General features: G+C 34.9%; 1 protein-coding gene across 1 annotated transcript in view; it reads right to left on the bottom strand.

The window, feature by feature from the left end:
- Positions 1-18,701, bottom strand: part of LOC122003932 — a 39,974-nt gene extending 21,273 nt beyond the window's left edge. The window contains exon 1 of the mRNA XM_042558897.1: positions 18,125-18,701. Within this exon, the coding sequence (XP_042414831.1) occupies positions 18,125-18,579 (455 nt within the window). The 5' untranslated portion in view covers positions 18,580-18,701. The remainder of the gene's footprint in view (positions 1-18,124) is intronic.
- Positions 18,702-23,566: the final 4,865 nt, after the last annotated feature.

A 23,566-nucleotide genomic window follows, 5' to 3' on the forward strand; every position in this document is an offset into this window, starting at 1 on the left:
TTTACCAAGAGTGATAAGTCTTTGTTAGGAGTTGAATTAAATTTGAATACATGAACCATAATAAATGTTTGATGTACATGAATCAAGTGAAACATGAATCTTATAATTCATGTATCTAGATAGAATAAGTTCATGTATCTAATTGATGAAGCATGGTCTAGTAGTTTCTATTTAGTATAAATAGTCATGTAGTGTAAAGTTGCAAGACAAATCATTTTTATAATACAAGTCATTATACTACTCTTCTCTTCCTAGTAAGCTATTTGAGATCCCACCACCTTCCAACAAAGTGGTATCAAAGTCAATGACATCAAAATCCTTTTCTTTCTAATACCCCCAACTTACCAAGCTCAACTATGAGAATTAGTCACTTTGAATAAAGGTCATACTCAGATCTCAAGGAGTGTGGGATATTGTTGAAAATGGTTTTGAAGAGTCCCTAGATGTGGCAACTCTACCTAAAAACTAAAAGGATGCTTTGGATAAAGAAAGAGAGATCAATGTACTCTTAACATCATCCATCAAGGTTGAATGAAGACATGTTCAAGAAAATAGCCAATGAGACAACATCAAAGAAAGCATGGGAGATGCTTCACAACTCTGTTATGGGAGTGGACAAGGTGAAGAAGGCGCAACTTTGAACTCTAAGGGATGAGTTTGAATCACTCTTTATGAAGGTAAGTGAACATATCTCCGACTATTTTACAAGAGTTTTTGTTATTATCAATCAAATGAAAAGACTTGGAGAAATCGTGCCTGATGTTCGCGTAATTGAGAAGGTACTATGCTCTCTTAGCACAAAGTTTAAGCATGTTGTTGCAATTGAAGAGTTTAAAGATTTAAAGATTATGACCATTGATGAATTAAAAGGATCATTATGGGCTCATGAAGAAAGATGAATTGTGGAAAGCAAGAGCAATTAAAACATGTATTATAAGCAAAGACCAATTTGAAGACCGAAGGAGGTGTTTCTAGTAGAGGTCAAGGCCGAGGTTCAGTATGTGGTCATGGTCAAGGGAGAGATGAGCAATCTTCTCAATTTGATAAAAGAAATCAAACATTTGCAAGTAATTATGTGAGGTATGATGATAGAAGAAATAAATCTCAAATTTAATATTATTCGTGTCATAAGTTTGGTCATTATGATTGGGAGTGTCAGTCAAATATGGAAAATGGAGAGATAAATCTAACGGAGAACAAGGAAGATGATAGAGAGAAATCCTTATTTCTTACACTCAAGGAGGACTATATTGGAAAAGCAAAGACATGGTATCTCAATAATGGAGCTAGCAATTATATGACAGATGACAAAAGTAAATTTGTGGAGCTTGATAAAATAAGAAAGGTTTTGTAAGCTTTAGAGGCAACACAAATGTGAAAATTGAAGGCAAAGGTACGATTCTTCTTGAAACAAAGAATGGCGGCCGTAAAGTCCTTTGCGATGTTTATTATGTTCCAAAATTGACTAGCAATATTTTAAGTATTGGTTAACTTTTAGAAAGAAATTACAAGATTCATATGAAAGATTATATGCTTTGGCTACGAGATCAAGATTCTAACCTTGTTGCTAAGGTGTCTATGACTAAGAACAGGATGTTCTTATTGGATTTAAAAAATTGTGAACTAATGTGCTTGAACACTTATATCCAGGATCTATCATAAATTTGGCATATAAGGTTTGACCATTTGAAATTTGATGGACTCAAAGCTTTGAGAGATCATAAGATGGTAAAAGGGATTCAAAAAATTGATCACCCTGATCAATTATGTGAAACATGCTTACTTAGCAAGCATCCAAGAAAGAGCTTTCCAAAGTAATCCATTTCGAGAGCAACCAAACCACTCCAACTTGTCCATGATGATGTTTATGGTCCCATTAAGCCTCAATCTCTCAGTAAAAGCTATTGCTTTGTGCCCTTTATTGATGATTTCAGTAGAAAGACATGAGTTTATTTTTTGAAACAAAAAACCTGAGGCATTTGATGCATTCAAAAGGTTTAAAGCTCTTGTTGAAAAAAAAAAATAGATATCAAATTCAAGCATTAAGAACTGATAGGGGTGGTGAATTTACATCTAATGAATTTAACAGTTTTTGTCAGTTGCATGGAATTCTTGCTAGATCACCCTAGCAAAATGAATTTGCCAGAAGAACATGACAATACTTAATATGACAAGGAGTATGTTGAAGTCTAAAGATATGACTAAGGAGTTTTGAGTTGAAGTAGTGGTATGTGTTGTGTATCTTTCAAATCGATCTCTAATAAAGAACTTGAAGAATGTAACACCTCAAGAAGGATGGAGTGGGTGGAAACCAACTATGTCACATCTATGAGTATTTAGATCCATTGCATTTGAACATGTCCCTGAACAAAAAAGATCTAAGTTAGATGATAAACTTTTTTAATTGGATATAATGAAATGAGTTTGTTTTGTTTACTTGCCGATGCTCAACCTTTGTGCCTTGAAGAAGCAAAAGAGGATGAGAAATGGAGAGGAGACATAGATGAAGAAATTCAAGCCATTGTGAAAAATAATACTTAGGAGTTAGTATTTCTTCCAAAAGACCATAAGACTATTGGAGTAAATGGGTGTACAAGATAAAGAGGAATGACAATGGAAAAGTAGAAAAGTATAAAGCACGTCTTATTGCTACAGTCTACAAACAGAAAATAAGATATTGATTATGATGAGGTATTTGCTCCGGTAGCGCGATTAGAGATAAATCGCTTGTTGATATCTCTTGCCGCTCAAAAACATTGGAAGAGTTATCAGTTGGATGTTAAATCTGCCTTTCTTAATGGTTATTTTAATGAAGATGTTTACATTGAGCAACCTATTGGATATGTGTTAAGGGGCATGAAGATAAGTTCTTGAAGCTAAAGAAAGCACTTTATGGGCTTAAACAAGTACCAAGAGCTTGGAACAATCGACTTGATAAGTATTTGCAAGAAATGGTTTCTCGAGATACACCCATGAGTATGCATTCTGTATGAAAGAAGAAGGTCAAGGTTTCTTACTTGTTTGCATCCATGTGGATGATCTCATTTTTATAAGAAATAATCAAAAAATATTAAAGAATTCAAGATAGTCATGAGTCATGAATCTAAGATGACTGACATGGGACTCATGACACATTTATTGGGAATCCAAGTAAAGCAAATGGAGGATGGAACTTTATTTCACAAGAAAGCTATGCAAAAGAGGTTCTCAAGAAATTCAATATGCTTAATTGCAAATCAGCTAATACCGTTATGCAATTTGGAGCACAACTATCCAAAGTGAAGAAAGGAGAAAAAAAGATTGATCCAATTGCATTTAAAAGTCTTATTGGGAGCTTAAGATACTTGACCTATACGACCTGACATTTTCTTAAAGTTGGAGTTATGAGTCAATTTATGAAAAATCCAACTGAGTCTCACATGTTGGCAGTTAAGAGAATACTTTGTTACATGGTTTAAAGTGTCATGCCGAGACGGTCGAAACGGGCGACCGACATCGACACGACCCCTGCACCAGGCCCGCGACAGGTGCGAGGTGTTGCGCGACCCTGTGGTCACAGCGGAGGGACACTCGACCTTGCAACAATAATGGAGGGGTCGTATAACCCTTCCGCTGCCGCCGCGGAGGTATCGTGCGACCCTGCAATCACTGCAGAGGGGTCGCACGCCCAACGCGGTCACGCTGAAGGAGTCACGCAATCCCCACGGCCATGGTTGGTCGCGCAACCTCGCGACAGCGCCGAAGTTGTGAGGGCTCGCAAGTGGTGTTGAATTTTAGATTTTTTTAAATTAAACTTAGGTTAATTATTTTAATCAACTCCTAACTATGATGGAGATAATCTAAAGAGATTTTATTAAACTCTAATAAAATTATTTAATTAATTTTATATTTCATTTATTTTAATTTAAAAATTATAATAAAATTTTTATTTATTTATTTATCTATTTTCATATCTTTTCCTTTTTTAAAAGATTATTTTTTATATTGTTTACTTTTTAAATATTTATGTTAAATATTTTAATTTTTAATTAATGTATTTTATATTTAAAAAATACCGAAACTATATCGGCACGACACTATACGGTACCGAAACTGTATCGTTCCGGTCCAGGACCGAAACCTCAACACGGGTCGAAATTTTAAACCTTGCTTCGTTATATTAAAGGTACTCTTGATTATGACATTCTTTATTCATCTTCTAACAACTACAAGTTAACAGAATATTGTGATAGCGATTTAGCGGGAGACAATGATGATAGAAAAAAGTACTAGTTTTATATTCTTTTTGGAAAATAATGCAATTTTGTGGAGTTCAAAAAACAAGAATTGTGACACTTTCTAGTTGTGAAGCTGAGTATGTTGCAACTACTTCTTGCACTTGTCATGCTATATGGTTGAGAAGATTGTTAAATGAACTTCATTTGGAACTAGAAGATGCTACAAAGTTCATGACGGCTCAAAGTTTGGAAAAGAATCCGATGTTTAATAAATGTAGCAAGAATATTGACACAAGATATCATTTTATTCAAGAATGTATTGCAAAGAAAGAAGTTGAGCTGGAATATGTGAAGACTATCTGATATTTTTAGAAAGTCACTCAAATTTGATGATTTTTCAAAGATTGAGGTTCATGCTTGGAGTAAGGACGATTCAAGTTTAAGGGGGAGTATTGGAACTTGAATTAAACTTGAATACATGAACTATAATAAATGTTTGATGTGCATGAATTATGCAAAATATGAATCTTGTAATTCATGTATCTAGATAGAATAAGTTCACGTATCTAATTGATGAAGCATGGTCTAGTAGTTTCTATTGAGTAGAATAAATAGTCATGTAATATAAAGTTGCAAAACAAGTCATTTTTATAAAACAAGTCATTATACTACTCCTCTTCTCTTCCTAGTAAGCTATTTGAGAGTCCACCATCTTCCAACAGTCTTTTATTGATTAATCTCTTATCTTCATAAGATTAATAACACAGATAATTTTAAGTGTATATGTAACTCATTCAAGAGACCAATCCATAATAGCAAAGTATATTGGTATTCCTATGAGAAGATTAGTCATATCAAGTCTACGGACCTATTATACTCATCTATATCAGACCTCTCATAGATATTAGGCAAACTATCAAATGGGTTCTCATGGCTAATTACATCCAATAGATTGTTTTATAACAATCCATATGCATGCTAGTCGAGATATAACATGTCTACAAACATGAAATTGTTAGACCAAAAGAATTCACATATCTCCACAATGGTATGATATTGTCCACTTTGGGCCTAATCCCTCATGATTTTGTTTTTGGGCTTTACCCAAAAGTCTCATACCACTGGAGATATCTTTCCCTTATAAGTCCATGATCTTTCCCATATGTTTCCTATGTGGGATTTTATTTACAACCTTGCAACCCAACAATCCTCCTCAAACGAAGGACCATAAGGCCCCCTCAAGCGGAAAGTCTATCCGTTTGACGTCCGATCTTCGACCCACCAGGTCTTTCTGTCTCTCAGTCCAACCAACCTACTAGATCTTACTGCCCCTTGGTCCACCCCATCTACTAGGGCATTCTTAACCCTCAGTCCAACTGACTTACTAGGTCTTCCTTGCCTAGTCGCAAGTAGGGTTTCTCCGCCTGGCTGTCCACTTGGATTTTCTGCCCGATGTCTGGTCCTCTTGATCCGGACATGGGAGCTCCCACTTCCTTTGTTCAAGGTCAATATCCCACTCACATTACTCAATTAGATCATAACTCTTATGCACAGTCGATGGTTAGACGTTCTGACAATCCGGACTCTGATACTAATTGTTAGGACCAAAAGAACTCACATATCTCCACAATGATATGATATTGTCCACTTTGGGCCCAAGCCCTCATGGTTTTGTCTTTGGAATTTACCCAAAAGGTCTCATACAAGATATCTTTCCCTTATAAACTTATGACCTTTCCTATGTGTTTTCAATGTGAGACTTTGTTTGTAACCTTGCAATCCCAACAGAAATCACATTTTATCATATAATAGAAACATAACACGTACTAGTCGTACCATAGTCAAATCTCATTCTCAAAATCACTAAGACCAAGGATCATTTCAATAACATTGACTTGTGCTTTCGGATAATCTCACATCTATCTTGATCCATCATTAAAGCAACAATATTCAATCTACTGATTACCAAAAAAAAAAAACAAGATCATCAATAAAAGCATAATTTTGTTAATCAAGTACAACATTTTATAGTGATTTCTTTTACATTTGATTGCTCTAAGGCACTATTCCTCCCTTATAGTAGGTTTAATCATATTATTTTGATGATTTGACAATATGATTTAAGATAAGTGTGTATTTTATATGGTGTATCATTTTAGCATGCCAAAATGGAAGATCGTAGATCAAGCTTAGATGTAAGGCTTATGATATTGTATCTTGGGCTTTGTTTTGGGTTAAAATTGTAATGACATCATGGTTGATTAGGTAGAAATTTGACTACCTAGGGCATGTTGCACTCTTACGACTTTAAAGTGTGCACAAATTATGTTTGTAGACCAACTCAAGTCTTTGATGTTATGTGGGATTAGGGAGACTATCCAAACAATAGCAATTTATTGAGGAAGGATTTCTAGTTGACTTAATATAAAATTTGAAAAATAGAATAGCCGAAAGTATTTCTAGCCGGTTGGAAGGATAAATAGTCAACTAGAGAGATTTTTTAGTCAATTGAAAATAGTTGTATATTCATTTTGGAGCAACAAATGATTGGAACAAGCTTTCAGTCAACTGGAGGTGTTTTTTTTGTACAAATTGGTGCAAACGTTATACAAGCTCTCAGAGATCTTTTGGGTACTTAAACACTTATCATTCTATATTATATTTTTTTTTTGTGATTTATCAAGATAAATTCTAAGTAGTCTAAGAGCTTGGACAAGGATTGAAAGTCTCATCTCCTATAAATCTTTTTGTAGTGTCTTCTCTCTTTAGGTTTTCATTTCATCTACGAGGGAGAGTGTGAGATTTGTTATTGAGGGGTTATTTTCTTATAGAGGTCGTCTAGAAGTTTTGTCGTTTGCATTGGATTTTAATCATTCTCTAATAAGGTATTTGGTATCAATGGGAGCTCCCTTAGGATAACCTTTGTGGGTTTTGAGAAGTAGGAACAATCTCGATGGTGGTTCTTGGGTATGGGGAGTTCAAAAGTGTTCTCAAAAGTGTTGAACTAGTAACAGGTTTAAATCAAAAGTGTTCTCAACTAAAAGACATCTAGTTGAGGGTTACAATCTAGGGCTCTAAAGCTCATGGTTCTGAGGAGTTCTTGGAATATATCATTCATAAGCTTATCCTCGTTACATCATTTAAAGGGGTGAGGTAGTGGATCATTCTAAAATGATGTGCTGGACATGTCATAGGTCATGGAATAAGAACTGAATTTCTGAACCACATTACATATATTTGTTATTTATTTATTTCATTACATTATTACCATTTTGATTAATTACACATGTTGATTTAATATTAATAATTGTTGAACTTGCAAAATCAATATCATCTATTCATCATTCTAGTGAGACCATCAAGTTCCAACAATAAGAACTTCTCATTGAAATAAGAAATATTTTAATCTTTTTTAATGTGGCTATAATTTTATATATGAAAAATTAGAAGCTTTCATTATTTTAAAGCTCTTTATAAAAATTAATGTAGTTACATGATCAAAACAATAAGAAGTGATAGTGGAAGAGAATTTATGTACACATCATTTATAGAAGAAGATATTCAAAGGAAGAATACCACAATAAAATTGAGTAATAAAAAGGAAGAATCATACTATTCTAGAAATGACGAGAAGAATGATGGAAGGAAATCATCTTCTATCTACTTTTGGGCTTAGTAGTTCATTAAACAATCTACCCAAACCCAAACACTAAAAAAATTTATGAGGCATCAAATATTATATAAACCATGAGCATCAATAGTTGGCAATCCAATGATAAATTTTATGAACTGCATGATGATAAATTTCTTATTCTCATATTTCAGATCTAAAGAAGGTTACGTTTTATAAAACGGAAAAAAAAAACCATTAGTGATAAAATCAAAGCACTTATTGTTTGTGTTGGAAATTCTATCATTAAAGTCCTTAATTTAGTTATAATTGCAGGAATATTCCAGGATCATTTCTTATGCAAATATAAATTGTAAAAGATATATAGATCAGGAAAAAATAAGAAAGGATAATTTGTCAAATACTATCTTTGATTAGTTTCTGTATTAGCTTTATTTAGTTTTTTTTCCATTAGTTTCCTTTCTATTGTAAATTCTCTCTATAAATAGGAGAGCCTTGTACCAATTCTAAAGTGTGTGAGAAAGAAATTATTTCCCCTCATATTTTCTAAGTTGGTATTAGAGCTACATTAAAATTATAGTAGTCATGTCAGAAGTCACGTCCAAAACCACTACAATCCCTACCACTATAATTGTCTCGCAACACCTTTCCAACTCTCATTCAGTTTAAATCACCACCATCCGCCTGAATGGTGACAACTTCCTCCGGTGGTCACAAACCGTCCAAATGTATATCCGCGGGCAAGGAAAAATCAATTACATTATGGGTGACAAGAAGGCTCCTGCTGTTAATGATCTGTTACATGCCATATTAGACGTTGAAAACTCCATGGTTATGACATGGAAAGTCAACTCCATGGAAGAGGATATAAGTGCCAATTACATATACTATCCTACTACAAAAGAATTGTGGGATAATGTTAGTCAGATATATTCTGACTTAGGTAACCAATCTCAGGTTTTTGAATTGCCTTTAAAGTTGGGAGAAATTCGTCAAGGAGATGATTCCATCACCAAATACTTTAATTCATTGAAAAGGTTGGGGCAGGATCTTGACCTCTTCAGCACACACAAATGAAAATCTACTGATGACTGCAACCACCACAAGAAAACCATGGAAGACAGTCGTATTTATAAATTTCTTGCTGGTCTCAACATCAAATTTGATAAAGTACAAGGATTATAGGGAGACCTCTTCTCTCATCCATTGGTGAAGTATTTGGCGAAGTCAGAAGAGAAGAAAGTTGAAGGAGTGTCATGCTTGGAAAAAGGAATGTCAATTAGTCAATTGAAAATTTTGCTTTATTTACTGATGCTACCTACAAGGCTGCAAATTACCAGCGCAAGTTTGATGATAAGCCACAGGTTTGGTGTGATTTCTACAACAAGCCTTGTTATACACGTGAGACATGTTGGAACATTCATGGCAAACCTGCCAATTGAAAAGCAGCAAGCAAGGAGAGAAAAATCGTGAAATTCCTACTGCCAATGAAGCCGACTCAGGTCCCTTCAACTAAAAGAAGATTGATCAACTCTTGAAGCTGATAAAATCCAACTTCTCATATGGTATTCCTAGTGTTTCCTTGGCACAAACAGGTAGTAATCAAACTTCTCTTCTCTCCTATTTCAAACTCCTCTCCATGGATTATAGATTCCAGAGCCACAGACCACATGTCTAGTTGCTCTCACTTATTTGATACTTATTCCTCGTATTCTGGAAATGAGAAAATTAGAATTGTCGACCGTAGTTTTTCACCTATTGCAGGAAAAAGACTTATTAAATTGACCAAAAAAATCAATCTCAATTCTATTCTTTATGTTCCTAAATTAGCCTATAACCTTTTGTTTATTAATAAACTATCTAAAGATTCTAATTGTCGTTTATATTTCTTGAATCACATTATGAATTTCAGGGCAGAACTCGGGGATGATGATTGGGCATGCTAGGATGATTGAAGGTCTTTACTGCTCGGATGAAATACCCGTTAGTAATAAAAAAAAGTTCAGAGCTATAACAGTATCAATTCAAACTCAGTTCGAGAAAAAAATAATACAATGACACTACAGACTAGGACATCCTAGTCTTCCTTATCTAAAAACCTTATTTCCAGAATTATTTAAAGGCATTGATTATTCTTCTTTACATTGTGAAACTTGTTTTTTTTGTAAAATTTCATCGTTTAACTTATTTGCCAAAAAAAAATTACCAGACCTCCAAACCTTTAGGGGCCATCTAAAATTACCATTCTTTCTAGAAAAAGATGGTTTGTAATATTTATTGATGACCATATACGTTTATGTTAAATTTATCTGATGAATAAAAAATCTGAAGTGAGAAATTTGTTCAAAAATTTTTACACTATGATTGAAAACCAATTTCAAACCAAAATTTAAATTTTACATTCTGACAATTGAACAGAATATTTTAATGAGCACTTGGGTATTTTTTGAATGAAAAAGATATTTTTCATCAATCTACTTGTCGAGATACCCCTCAACAAAATGATCCTGTAGAACGAAAAAATAAACATTTACTTAAGTAGCACGTGTCATAATGTTTTATATGAATGTTCCTAAGTATTTATGGGGTGAAGCAATTTTAACAGCCTCTTATTTGATAAACAAGATGCCTACTAAGGTATTAGAATACAAAACACCTCTTGATTGTCTTAAAAAAAAAATCCTGAAATTAGATTATTTTCTTATTTATTTGCCAAAGTTTTTGAATGTACTGTCTATGTTTATGTTCCATATCAATTTCATGCAAAACTTGAACCACGTGCTATAAAATGTGTATTCTTGGATTATTCGTCAAACAAAAAGGGGTATAAGTGTTTTGATCCTCAAATAAAAAAAAATTTGTGAGATGGATGTGTCTTTTTTAAAAACAAAATCCTATTTTACCAAAAATTCTCTTTAGGGAGCGACAAGTGAGGTAAAAGACAATTTTTGGGACATTTCTATCCCATTTCCCATTATCATTTTTCCGGCCAATTTTGAAAATAATCACCTACCTCTAGTACCTAGTATCGGAGACTTTCGATTAGGGGGAGAAATACTAAATACTAATCACTGTGATCTAAATTTTGAGCTTCAGGTTTATACTAGGAAGATATTTCATCTAAGGAATAAAGACTCGAATGTCAAACCTGCACAACACCAGTATGAAAATCCAAGCTTTGGCACTGAATTTAAGGTAACCCTATCACAAGTCCAACTTTGATTCCTCCTATTGTGTCTAATTGTTCACCTACTATTTCTGATCTTGATGTTCCTATAGTAATTAGAAAAGGTGTCCGAAATTGCACTAATCATCCTATTGCAAATTATCAAAGACGGTCAAAAAAACCATAAAGCTTTCACTTCTAGGATTTCACACTTGTTTGTTCTAAGGAATATACAGGAAGCATTGGATGATCTGAGTTGGAATTTAGCAGTCATGAAAGATGAATGCTTTAAGGAGAAGTGACACTTGGGAGATAGTTAATCTACTTAAAGGCAAGAAACGCATTGGATGTAAATGGGTGTTTACAATAAAATGCAAAGCTGATGGAAGCATTGAAAGATACAAGGCTAGACTAGTGGCTAAAAGCTTCACTCAGACTTATGGGAATAACTATCAAAAGACTTTTGCTCCAGTTGCTAAGATAAACTTTATCAGAATCCTATTATCTCTTGCAATAAATTCAGAATGGCCTCTACATCAACTTGACATTAAAAATACATTTCTCAATGGTAATCTAAAAGAGAAGGTGTTCATGAGCCTATCACCAGGATTTGAGAAGAGACTTAGCAGTGAAAAAGTGTGCAAATTAAACAAGGCATTATATGTGTTGAACCCCGTGATTGTTTTGATGTGATCAACCAAGTTTATGTTAGGTCCTGTTTGTCTGATCCCCTAAGTGTGCAGGAACTTAGGAACGCAGGAAGTCGAGCGGAAGACGCAGCTAGCGAGAAGGACGGCACAGGAAGGGAGCCGACGGGCTCGGTGCGTTCGAAGGACGAGAGAGCTGCGAAAGAGTACACCGATGGGCGTGAAGAACGTGCGCGGCGTTCGAGGGACGTAAAGCCGGGACGGAAGACTGCTCGAGGAGAAGGCCGGGAACCAGGTTCGGGTAAGCCCTATTCCGGATGGCCGAAATCACCCAAGCAAGCCGAACCAGAGCAAGTCAACCGGGAAGTTGACTTGACAAGTGTTCGGTCGACCGAACCCTCTGATCGGTCGACCGAACCCCTTTTCATCAGAAGCCATCCGTTGGAGACACGTTGGCAGCCACGTCAGCAACCAATGGCTGATCGGTCGATCGAACCGAAGATAATTAGAGACTTGGTCGAAGCGATTTGATCGGGTCAAATCGAGCAGAGACCGTTGGCTGATCGGTCAACCGAATACAAGGATCGGTCGACCGAACCTAAGCTCGATCCACAGAGCCCGCATCCAGACGGGAAGCTGGGAAAGTACACAAGTTCGGTCGACCGAACCTGGGGATCGGTCGACCGATCCCACTCTCGAAGTCAAACCCTGATCCCGAAGATCAGGGGCTCTAGATGAGTCTTGGAACTCCTATATAAAGGGGTCTCGAACATAACAACAATTACAATCAACTCTGTAATTCTTTTCTAAGCAACCTCTGTGCTCTTAAAGTGTAAAAGGTTTCTCCGCCTTCAAAGAAGGAGACTCTTTTAGTGCGTCTTTCCACTGCCTTGGATTAACAACCGTCTCGGTTGTAACCAAGTCAAATAGCTGTGTCGTCTCTCTTTTCTTTTCTGTCAATTACTTTAATTATTAGTGTTGCTTTATTTTAGAGTTGAAAGTTTGAGGAGGGTATAATTTTTGATTGCAGGCAATTCACTCCCCTCTTGTCAGTCCCCGCTGCACCAACAATATGGACTTAAACAGTCACCAAGAGCATGGTTTGAACACTTTAGAAAGACTGTTGTCAGTTATGGCTTCTTGCAGAGTCAAACAGATATCACAATATTTTATAAACATTCAAAAAGGATAAAGTTGTTATTTTGATTGTTTATGTTGATAACATTATCTTAACTGGCGATGATGAAACAGAATTAGAAGTCCTAAAGAAGATACTCGCAAAATAATTTCAAATTAAGGATCTAGGAATCCTCAAGTATTTCCTCGAAATGGAATTTGCAAGATCCAAGAAAGGTATAATTTTTAATCAAAGAAAATATATTCTTGATCTCCTTGGAGAAACAAGTTTGCTTTGGTGTAAAATGTTTGAGACTCTGATTGAGCCTAACTTGAAGTTACAAGCTGCTAAGGTTAAAGAAGTGAAGGACAAGGACCTATATCAGAGACTCATAGGAAATTGATTTACTTGTCTCATACACGGCCTGATATCGCTTTCACAGTTAGCATGGTAAATCAGTTTATGCACTCACCAGGAGTAGAACATTTCGAGGTCGTCTATAGGATATTGAGATATTTGAAAGGAACTCCAGGGAGAGGTTTATTATTTAAGAAACATGAACATCTTTAAGTCTAAGTCTACACAGATGCAGACTAGGTAGGGAGTGTTATGGACAGGAGATCAATATCAAGCTATTGTTCCTTTGTTGGTGGGAACCTAGTTACATGGCGAAGTAAAAAAACAAAATGTGGTAGCCAGAAGTAGTGTTGAAGCAGAATTCAAAGTTGTTGCCCATGGAATATGTGAGGTGATGTGGATCAAAAGAATTCTTGAGGAATTGAAGCTTTCTTACTCAACTCCTATAAAGGTTTATTGTGACAACAAAGCTTAGCTCATAATCCTGTTCTTCATGATCGCACAAAGCACATAGAAGTGGATAAACATATCATCAAGGAGAAGATCAACACTGGAATAATATGCATAACATGTCTTCCAACAGATGAACAATTAGCTAATGTACTAACAAGGGGCTACACAAGAAACAATTCAATAAGTTGACTAGCAAACTGGCTATGGAAGATATCTACAAACCAGCTTGAGGGGGAGTGTTGGAAATTCTATCATTAAAGTCCTTGATTTAATCATAATTGCAGGAATATTCTAGGATCATTTCTTAGGCAAATATAGATTGTAAAAGATATATAAATCAGGAAAAAATAGTAAAGGATAATCTGTCAAATATTAGCTTTGATTAGTTTCCTTATTAGCTTTATTTAGTTTCCTTTTCATTAATTTCCTTTCTATTGTAAATTCTCTCTATAAACATGAGAGTTTTGTACCAATTCTAGAGTGTGTGAGAAAGAAATTATTTTCCCTCATATTTTCTAAGTGTTTGTTTAATCCTATCAGTAATATGATTATTGTCTTAAGAGATGATATGATGATAAAATTGTAGCTTTGAGTTTGTAAGAAAGTTCGTCATATTCTTGATTTATAAATGAATTTCTGGAGACTATATTAATGTATGATTAATCATCTGAAGCTTCCTTGCCAACTCCAATTCTATAACTGACTCCAAGAAAAACACTAAATTAAAGTTCATACAAGCAATATTCAGCTATGACACTTCATTGAGAACTATGAAATCTTTACAAGATATTTATGAAAATTGTGAATTTATTTTCTTTCCAGTAGAACCACAAGATTTCAAAAGTAGTAGCCAAAAAAGAAACATGGGATAAATTCATGAGTAAATGGATATTGATAATCAAGAAGAATAAGATGAAGTGTGGATGTACAAGACACAATTAAATGAAGATACTTCCATCAATTAGCACAAAGAAATGCTATCCGTCAAAAAAGTATTCTCAACTCCTAGTGTGAATTTCATTAATGTTAGTGGCTTGGAGGTCTATGGAGATCAGAAAAAGTCATATGAGGCAATAGAGGGACCATAGATCAAGAAACATTGAAGTGGTGTTGGAGCAACTCATGGAGCATGAATTGACATAGCCAAGTCAATAGATTGGTGGATAGAGCTTGTAGAGATTTGAAAAGGATGATGTAAGACATTTAAGGGACACAACACCAGAATCATCAAGGCACAACGTTGATGATAGCCAAAGGAGGCGAACTACATAGATAAAGAATGAAGATGGCATGTGGGGCAAGCTAATGGCTTGCTGTAATCAAGAGACGTGTAGCCCAACAAGCGACGATTGTGGTGAGAAAGTCGAGCTAAGGAGGTAATCTCTATATGTGAGCTATGAAAGTTGGGAGACTTGTACTCTTGGAAGATGGTAGTGTTCAAATTAGGCAAGACTCAATCATTAAGATGATTTGAGTCAGAGTTCCAGATCAATTGGAACTGAGTCAACATGACTAGAGATCTGAATTAACTAAGGAGTCAACTCAGGGTGATCATCCAACATACAGAATCCTTCTATTTGGGGTTGAGTCAACTAGATAATTGACTAACCTATTATCAATTGATTTATGATAGGATTCAGTTGACTTATGCTACATTGGGAAAACCAGAAAGAGTGGTTGATCAAATAAAGTTGGATCGTAATAGTCAGATAACCTAAAGGTTATAGTGGTCCAATTGATTAAAGTTGTCATTGGCATACTCAGGCTAAATTCATTAGAGGAATCAATTGATTTATGGGTGGATCTAGTCAATTGATCATTGACAAATTAGATGACAACAATTAAAGATTAAATAGGGATGAAGCTATAAAAGAGGAACAACATGGACATTTGAAGGCTAGTGAAATTAGATTAGTTAGATCTTATTGAGCCTCTTCCCTTGAGCATTCCTCTCTAATTTAGTTCATGTTGTAATAGGTTTCTCAACCTCCATTAGTTCACCATGAAGGAGATAGTGTGCTTTCTTGGAATAACTGACTAATGAGTCATAGGCCATGGAGTAAGAATGAGCGTTCAAAACTACATTATATAGCATTGTTGTATGCTTGAATTCTTTGTATAATTTTTCCATTAATAGTTATCTTGTGTGAGTTTACTAGTGTTTTAGCAAGAGTCAAAACAATCATTTGTAGGTATCATCAATATTCACCCCCTCTAGCTCATCTATCTCATTCATACACATTCAATCCCCCATAACCAAAACTCTTGTTCTAATTGCTAGAATGGGGAATGTTCAAGTTATTCTGGTTCTTGCTACCCAACGTGATCTAGAAATTTATCAACATGATAGTAAATTAGTATTTTTAAAATAGATAATTAGAAGAAAAAGTTTATGTTGAGCAACTGTTAATGCAAATATGCCCTAAACATGTAGTTTCCATGTGGTTTGATAGTTTAAGTTAGGGGATATTGTGATTTTACATCTATGTCAAGTGTACAAGTGTAAGGAACTTGACATGTATTACATTTAAAAAAATGAAAGACCAAGTAGGCCGATGAGAATTGGATACTTGGCACAAGAAAGCCCAAGTAGATGAGAATCAAATATTTGGCATGTGGAAATCTTGGAAGGTTGGGAACTAAATTCTTAGCAGCATGAACTAGCAAGTCAAGGAGACTAAATGATGAAGTTCCTGAGGCAAGGAGTCTCTAGGCGTGGAAATCCCAGAAGCTAGGAAGCTTCTTGGTACGACGAACTCCTTGAGGCATGGAAAGCCTATGGCATGAAGGTAATCTCCTAGTGTGGAAAGTTGAGTGCACTTATATTTGGTGTATAGGTGGGACTAGACTTATGAGTGGACTCAACCTTAAAAATAGTTATAGAAAACTGTTGACTGAAAGAGTGTTCCAATCGACTACTATTTGAGTTGAATAGTTAGTCAACTCAAGATTAAACAACAAATAGTAACTAATACTTTAAAGCAATCAACTAATTAGATCTTATATTTCAAACCACAAACCATACAAAGTCTTTTGTTCAGATATTAAATAACTAGATAGTATTAGTCGACTAATATTCAAGTTAGTCAATTGATTCTTTAGATCAATCAACTCAACACTAAAAAAAATGAACAGAATGTTATGTTCGAGAGTCAGTCAACAAACCAATCTACTAAATTCATACCAATCTACTAGATGTCTAAAGCAGACGACTAATTTGTAACAAAAAGAGTTATTGGTTTGACAATAATGCCTTGCAACGATTTGATTCCTACCGAGTATTGTTTAAGTAGTTAATTGATGAGTCAACTAGTTGACTGAAGTATTTATTGTGATACAGAAGTTGATAAATTCAAGTTACCAGTCGACTGATGAAATTGATCATGACATGGAAAAATAGAACCATAACAAAACAGAAGTTGAGGGCTTAAGGCTATAAGTACAAGACTTTGGGGCTTCAAAATGGTTACCGAAATTACTTATATTTGTGATCCAATGTTCATATCTCTCATCCTCCAAGTGCTTACATTTCCTTTCTTCTTCCTTATATTTAATTTTCTATCATTGTAAGAAGAAGTGTAAGATGTTTCTCCACCTCCAGAATCTTGCCAAGAAAGACAAAAGGTAGTGAAATTTCTATGGATGATCCGCTGATGGATCATATGTCGTGGAGTAGAAGCTTAGAACTATCAAACCATGTAAAATCACTTGTGTTGCCTTGTTTGTTATCTTTTTCTTTGAATTTCATTTGTTTGTTTTTCTGCTACACTAACTCTTCATAAAGACAAAATAAATTTGAAGCAAAATTAAAGGTTATTCAATCCTTTCCCCTCTAACAATTAACAACAACCACAAGGTTATCAAGTTCTAGGCCAAGAATATAGCTGACATCTTTATACAGCTCTATGACCTCTAGACCCCTAGAGAATTCTGAGAGAATGGAATAGGAAAAATATTAATGGACATTGAAGGATTTCCTTTTTATTTGTTTGTATGTTAATTATCTTATCTCCAAGAACAACATGAAGATGGTGAGAAAAAAAATTAATTACAAAATAATGAAAAATTTTCACATAACAAATTTATATTTTATGAAATACTTTTTTGGTATTCAATTGAAGAAAATACATGAAAGAAATCTCCATCTCTCCAGTGAAGTATATATTTGTTTTTAATGTTTCCAATGGATAAGTGCAAATCTATGGCTAAACCTAACCTTAAATGTTGTTAAAGCAATATGAATTTGATGATTCAAAATTCAAACAAGGTTGATGCAAATGAATCAAGAAGTTTGCAAAAAGTGATAAAATATTTGCAAGATACCAAATAACAAGGAATTAATTAGCTGTGAGATTCAAACTTAATGTGTCATCTTATATTATCTGGATAATATATCTAGGATAATATATAAGATTCATAATAAAAGAAAAGTGTGAATTTTAATTATATTGTCCACTAATAAATGTTCGCAAGATAGAATTTAAACTATTGAACAAAACAATGGGGAGAAAAAGCTTAAATTAGTGAGTTAATTACCCGCACAAGATGGCGGAGCTCCGACGTTGACCGACGACAAGAAGGTCAACGAGGAGCAACTTGGCCTGCGCAAGGATGGTGGCCGCCTTGTCATTTCCTTCAATCTCCGCCCTCTGGATCAGTACCTTCACCTTCGGCTGCTCCGCCTCGCACTTGGCCCTCATTGCGTGCAAGAAGTTGAGCTCGGCCTTGCCCTCTCCATTCTCGGCCCCGATGGGCGAAACCGCTGAGGATGGCCTGCAGAGGAAGGAAGAAATCATGGACGGGGACGAGGATGAGCGACGCGGCGTTGCGCTCCCCACGGTGGGCTCGAGATGGAGGAGAATCAACTCGTCGTGCTCCAGCAAGGCGTGGTGGAGGGTCCATTCGAGCGCGCCGTTAGACTCGCGGCGTGAGTCGGTGAGTACCATCACCCTCCTCTTGTTTCCTGCCGGCGAGCTCCAGCCACCGTCCATATGGCCGCTGCCACCACCTCCGTCGACGCCACTTGTATATGTATGTAGACGACGTCGGTGGATATCGGAGGAGGATGGAGGTTAAAATGGTGGAGAAGAGGAAGCGCGTGAAGAATTTACCGTCGACGCTGTAAACTTGCTAAATGGTCGTGCCATCCGACGACTCGGTCAACGACGGGTCATCAAATGCACGTGGTGGGTCGTAACGAACTGCGACCAGAAAAAACAATCATTTGGGACTTTTTCCCTGTATTGTTTACTGTCATGGGCATAGATAGAGGAAGGATGGATAATTATTAAAGGAAAATAATCAGCAAAAATTTAAAAGAGTTTTTTTTAATCATAAAAAGGGTATTTTTTTATTAATTATTAAAATAGTATCTCATCCTATTTTTTTATCTCAATTATCGGTACTTATTCAGCCAATCCAAATATATAAAAATTAAAATATCGCCAATAGGACCGTCTAAAGATTCCCGAGACCCTATGTAATAATAATAATAATAATAATAATAATAATAATAATCTTTTAATATATTTTAAATTTTTTTCTCAAATTTTTTTCATTTGAATTTGGGATTAAGAATGATCGGTTTAAAAAAAATTGATTTATTTTTTAAAAAATAAAATATTATTTTTTATATAAAATTTAATTTTTTTGCTAATATTTAGATAATTTTTTTAATATTGTTAAATTATTTAATCTTTTTGAGACATTGTTGAACGTAAATAAAATTTTATTAATTTTAATTTTAAATTTTTTTTTCTGATGAAGTATTTTATTTTTAGTTGTCTGGATAAAAAAAATCTTTGATTCATGTTATTATCGAGGAAGAAAAAAAGAGTGAGAAAGAAATATTATCAGCAAGGAAGGAGAAGAGAGCGTTCTCTGAGAGTATCACTACTGAGATAGTATAAACTTACAGAATTACTGATGAGAAAAAAAATATATCGACGAGAACATAAACGTACAAAATTAATGATCAGAAAAGAAATAGACACGCTGGTGAGAAAATAATTAGGATTTTTTAGAGATATTGAGAAGGAAAGAGTTTATTAATTTTATAAGATATATAATTAAATAGAATAAAATCTTGACTAAGTGTAATTACGAGGAAATAAGATTAAATAAAATAAAATTTTAGCTAATTGTAATGATGAGAAAATAAGGATAGTGTAAGAGCATCTACATTAGTATCCTCATCCAAAATCTAAAATTTAGGGTAAAAGAACTACTTTATTAAATTTAGATATCCATTTTTCACCACATGATACATCAGTTTTCCTATAATTTACCATATATTTATTTTTTTATTATTTTTTCTCTTTCCTTCATATTTTTTATTATTAGATGGAGAAAAGAGATAAAGGAGAGAGAAATTTTTTATTATTAGAGGAAGAGGAGAGAAATTTTTTATTATTAAAGAGAGGAGAGAGAAATAGTATTTTAATGTTTAGGGAATGGATTCCATTCCCTAAATTTAAAGAACTACTATTCATAAAATGTATATTTAGATAATGAGTAGGGTATCTGATGTGGATGTTTTTTTAATGTAAAATGTAAAATTTAAGGTAAAAGTTTAGTTTAGGGTAATTGATGTGGATGCTCTAAGTATAAATAAAAATAATGAATTAATTGATAAGATGTAATTAATGAGTTAACATAATATTTATTAATGATTTAATCAATGGATCCTAATAATATTTGGACTCTAGACATAAACTTTAATGTCCTATACCTTGAGACAGGCCTAATAGCCAACTAAATAAGTATTCCAATCAACTGAATAACACTTTTTTAACAAATTGTGCTTACATATATAGAGTTAGTATGCAGCTAAATATGCACAACAACATAAGTAAAATATAAGAATAAAAAATAATGACACCTAGATTTATGTGGTTCGGTAAACCCTTGGGTTCCGATTCCACGGGTTATACCTTGATCGCATACCACTAAAAATAAAGAGAATCTCTTTATAAATTGATAAATAATATAAGTATAAAAAAATCATCTCTAGAACCTGAATGCAATTGCATCCATCCTGACACTTCCGAACAGCAACACGAGCACTTTGAGCATATGGAAGAGAATGTGTGTAGCTGAATTAATATTCTAAACTTGAACTCCTAGTCTCCTTTTATAAAAATCGATCGAGTTGTTGACTTTGAACCTTTTCAGTGAATTAAAACAACTCCAGTCACATAGACTCCGTTAACTCAACTATCAACTTCATCCACGAACAATTTAATCTAGCTTACGAAATAATTTTTTGAACATTCGGACCATCTCTAGTGGCTTGGAAACTCGGTCTAATCGGATCTCTAACAAACTCACTTGGATCATCTCAATTTGGACTTCAGGTTGCTCGGACAACTTTTAATCACTCGAACCTTTAGGTCACTCGGAAGCACTTAGGGTCACTTAGTCCCGAGAAATTTGATCCTTGGGGATCCAAGTAATGAATTTGATTCTTGGGAATTCAATATTGGTCGATCCAACTTGATTAATCAACCTTATTTTAGGGACTCGTGCTTGGACTCGTTTTCTACCCGTTTGATCAACTTGAGTTTTCAAAGTGGAATTCTCTTCCTCAAATTATTGAACTTGAGTTGAAGTTTTATTTTGAATTTAATCAGTTGAAGGACTTGGTTAATCCTCTCCTTAAGGATTTTTACCTCCTTTCAAAGTGACTTGACTTAAACATTGGACTTAGCTAATTTTTGAGTCAAACAAGCAATCATTTCATATAATTTTTTTATTAATGAAGAATTTACCTCGATGTTTGGTTCATCTAAAACGGATACAGATCTGTGGCTTGACTCTAACTCAGGTTCGGACTCTGACTTAGGCTTAAACTCGAAATTGGACTCGGCCACTTGTTCTCTTATCGTCGGCGCCAGGAAGCTTGCTTGAGCTTGTTCTTCTTCATTCGATTCTTCCGACGAAGACTCATCCCACGTTGTTTTTAATGTCTTCTTTATTCGTTGCTTTTTGGTCTCCTTTGTGTTTGGACATTTAACCTTGAAATATCCTTTTTGATCATACCCGTAGTAAATCATCTCTGACTTGGCCTTCGTGGTTCTGTTTAGATCTGGTTGCTTGTTCTTTAATTGGATCACCTTCTTGATTTCGCGCTTGGTGAATCCTTTTATCTTTTTGAATGGTTTCTGAACTAGGTTGACTAGTTCGAAGGTAATTGTCTCGTCGTTTTCTAAATCTAATTCATCTTCGAATTTAGGTTCAGGTCAAGACTAGGGTTTCAACTCCTTGTTCTTGATTTTAGCTACAATTAAGGCAATACCTTTCTTGGCTGGATGTGTATTAAATTGTTCATGTAATTAATTAAAATTCTAAAAAAAATTAGTTTAACTTAACTTTTGAAAGATCTCAGGAAACTTTGTAAGCATCTATCGTAGATCCCCATAATGTGTTTCTTGGAAATGGTTTTAGTGTGTACTTGATTATGTCCTGGTTCTCGACTTGTTATCTGATCTAGTGGAGTCCGTTGAGGAGGACCTGAATCCAGGTGTGTAGCAGACTTGTTAACTCTCCTACCTGTATTTTAATATTATACAATTTATTTAACAGTAAGTCACACTTGCAAACCTTAGTGTTAGAAGTCCCTGTTAGTGAGAGCCCTAGAGCCAATCATGTGATGGTTACTTTTTGGACTCTTTGTATCATATTCTTGTACATATATTTCTGATATATAAATAAAGGCATTGTGATTATTATACTTGTGTGTATTTGTGCTATATAAATAAGTATAATAATGTCCTAGGGTAGTAGGTTCATATCTATATCAATCGATTAGTTGAATCGATAGTGAGATGATATAGAGAACACTACACTTAATTATTCCTAGTCAAGTATTAACATAGAAGGACAATGTTAATGCATTGAGACTAGCATGTAGGTCAACATGATGACTTGATCTCACAAGTCATGGATATGAGATATCAAGTTGACACATGGGTATACATTGGAGAATGTATACTGAATGACCCGCCATGAGAAAGTATCATGGATCGTTATATGAGTGTCATATACTTTCTCAAGTGACTATTAGTATGACTTTAGTCCTTAGACCTGAAGTCACCATGGTTCCCTACATAAGGAGTTATGTACTTTGGTTTCGTCAAACGTCACCCGTAACTGGGTGGACTATAAAGGCGATTACTGGGTATGTAACAAATTATGCGGAGGGATGTGAGTGATGTAGATGGGATCTATCCTCCTATATTACAGGAGTGATATCATAGTCTTGATAGAGTGAGATCACTAAGTGCATGGCCATGCCCAAATAAGGCAATATGTGATATTGTGCTTATTTGATTATAGTGAGTCTACTTGGAGTTCAAGACACTTAGATTGATTGGAGGATGACACGGTCTATGCCTCATATAAGATAAATCTAGATATCAAGGATAGAAGGACAATGTCACATATTGTGAGAGTCACAATTATTAGTCATATTGGTGATGTTGGATCTCAACATTCTTGTAACTTGGGTAGCAATGATGTGTTGCTAGATACCTCTCATTGCTTATGTCCCTAATTGGATTTAGGGACATTGCCAACGTTGACAAGAACCTATAGGGTCACACACATAGAGCAATAGATGGAGACTAGTTCATATGATGAACCAAGAGGAAAGATGAAGTCAAGTTTGACTTGGCTAAATATGGAAAGTCTATAAAAGGCAAGTTTGACTTGACCTAAATCCACAAGTTTGACTTGACTATGAGTTAGACTCAAGTATGATCCAAATGTTGGATAAATCAATTAAGGGAGTTAATTTGATCATGTTTGACTTTGGCCAAATTAGGAAGGTTGAAAGTCAATATTGACTTGACTTGGATGCCACCACATTTGATGAGGTGGCATGGGAGAACCAATGGGGATGCTACACATCACCATGCCACCTCATGCTTGCCACCTCATGGGAGGTTACCCATGAGTGGCCGGCCACATTAAGGGGGC

This window comes from Zingiber officinale, chromosome 7B, assembly GCF_018446385.1.
Source record: "Zingiber officinale cultivar Zhangliang chromosome 7B, Zo_v1.1, whole genome shotgun sequence".
NCBI lineage: Eukaryota > Viridiplantae > Streptophyta > Magnoliopsida > Zingiberales > Zingiberaceae > Zingiber > Zingiber officinale.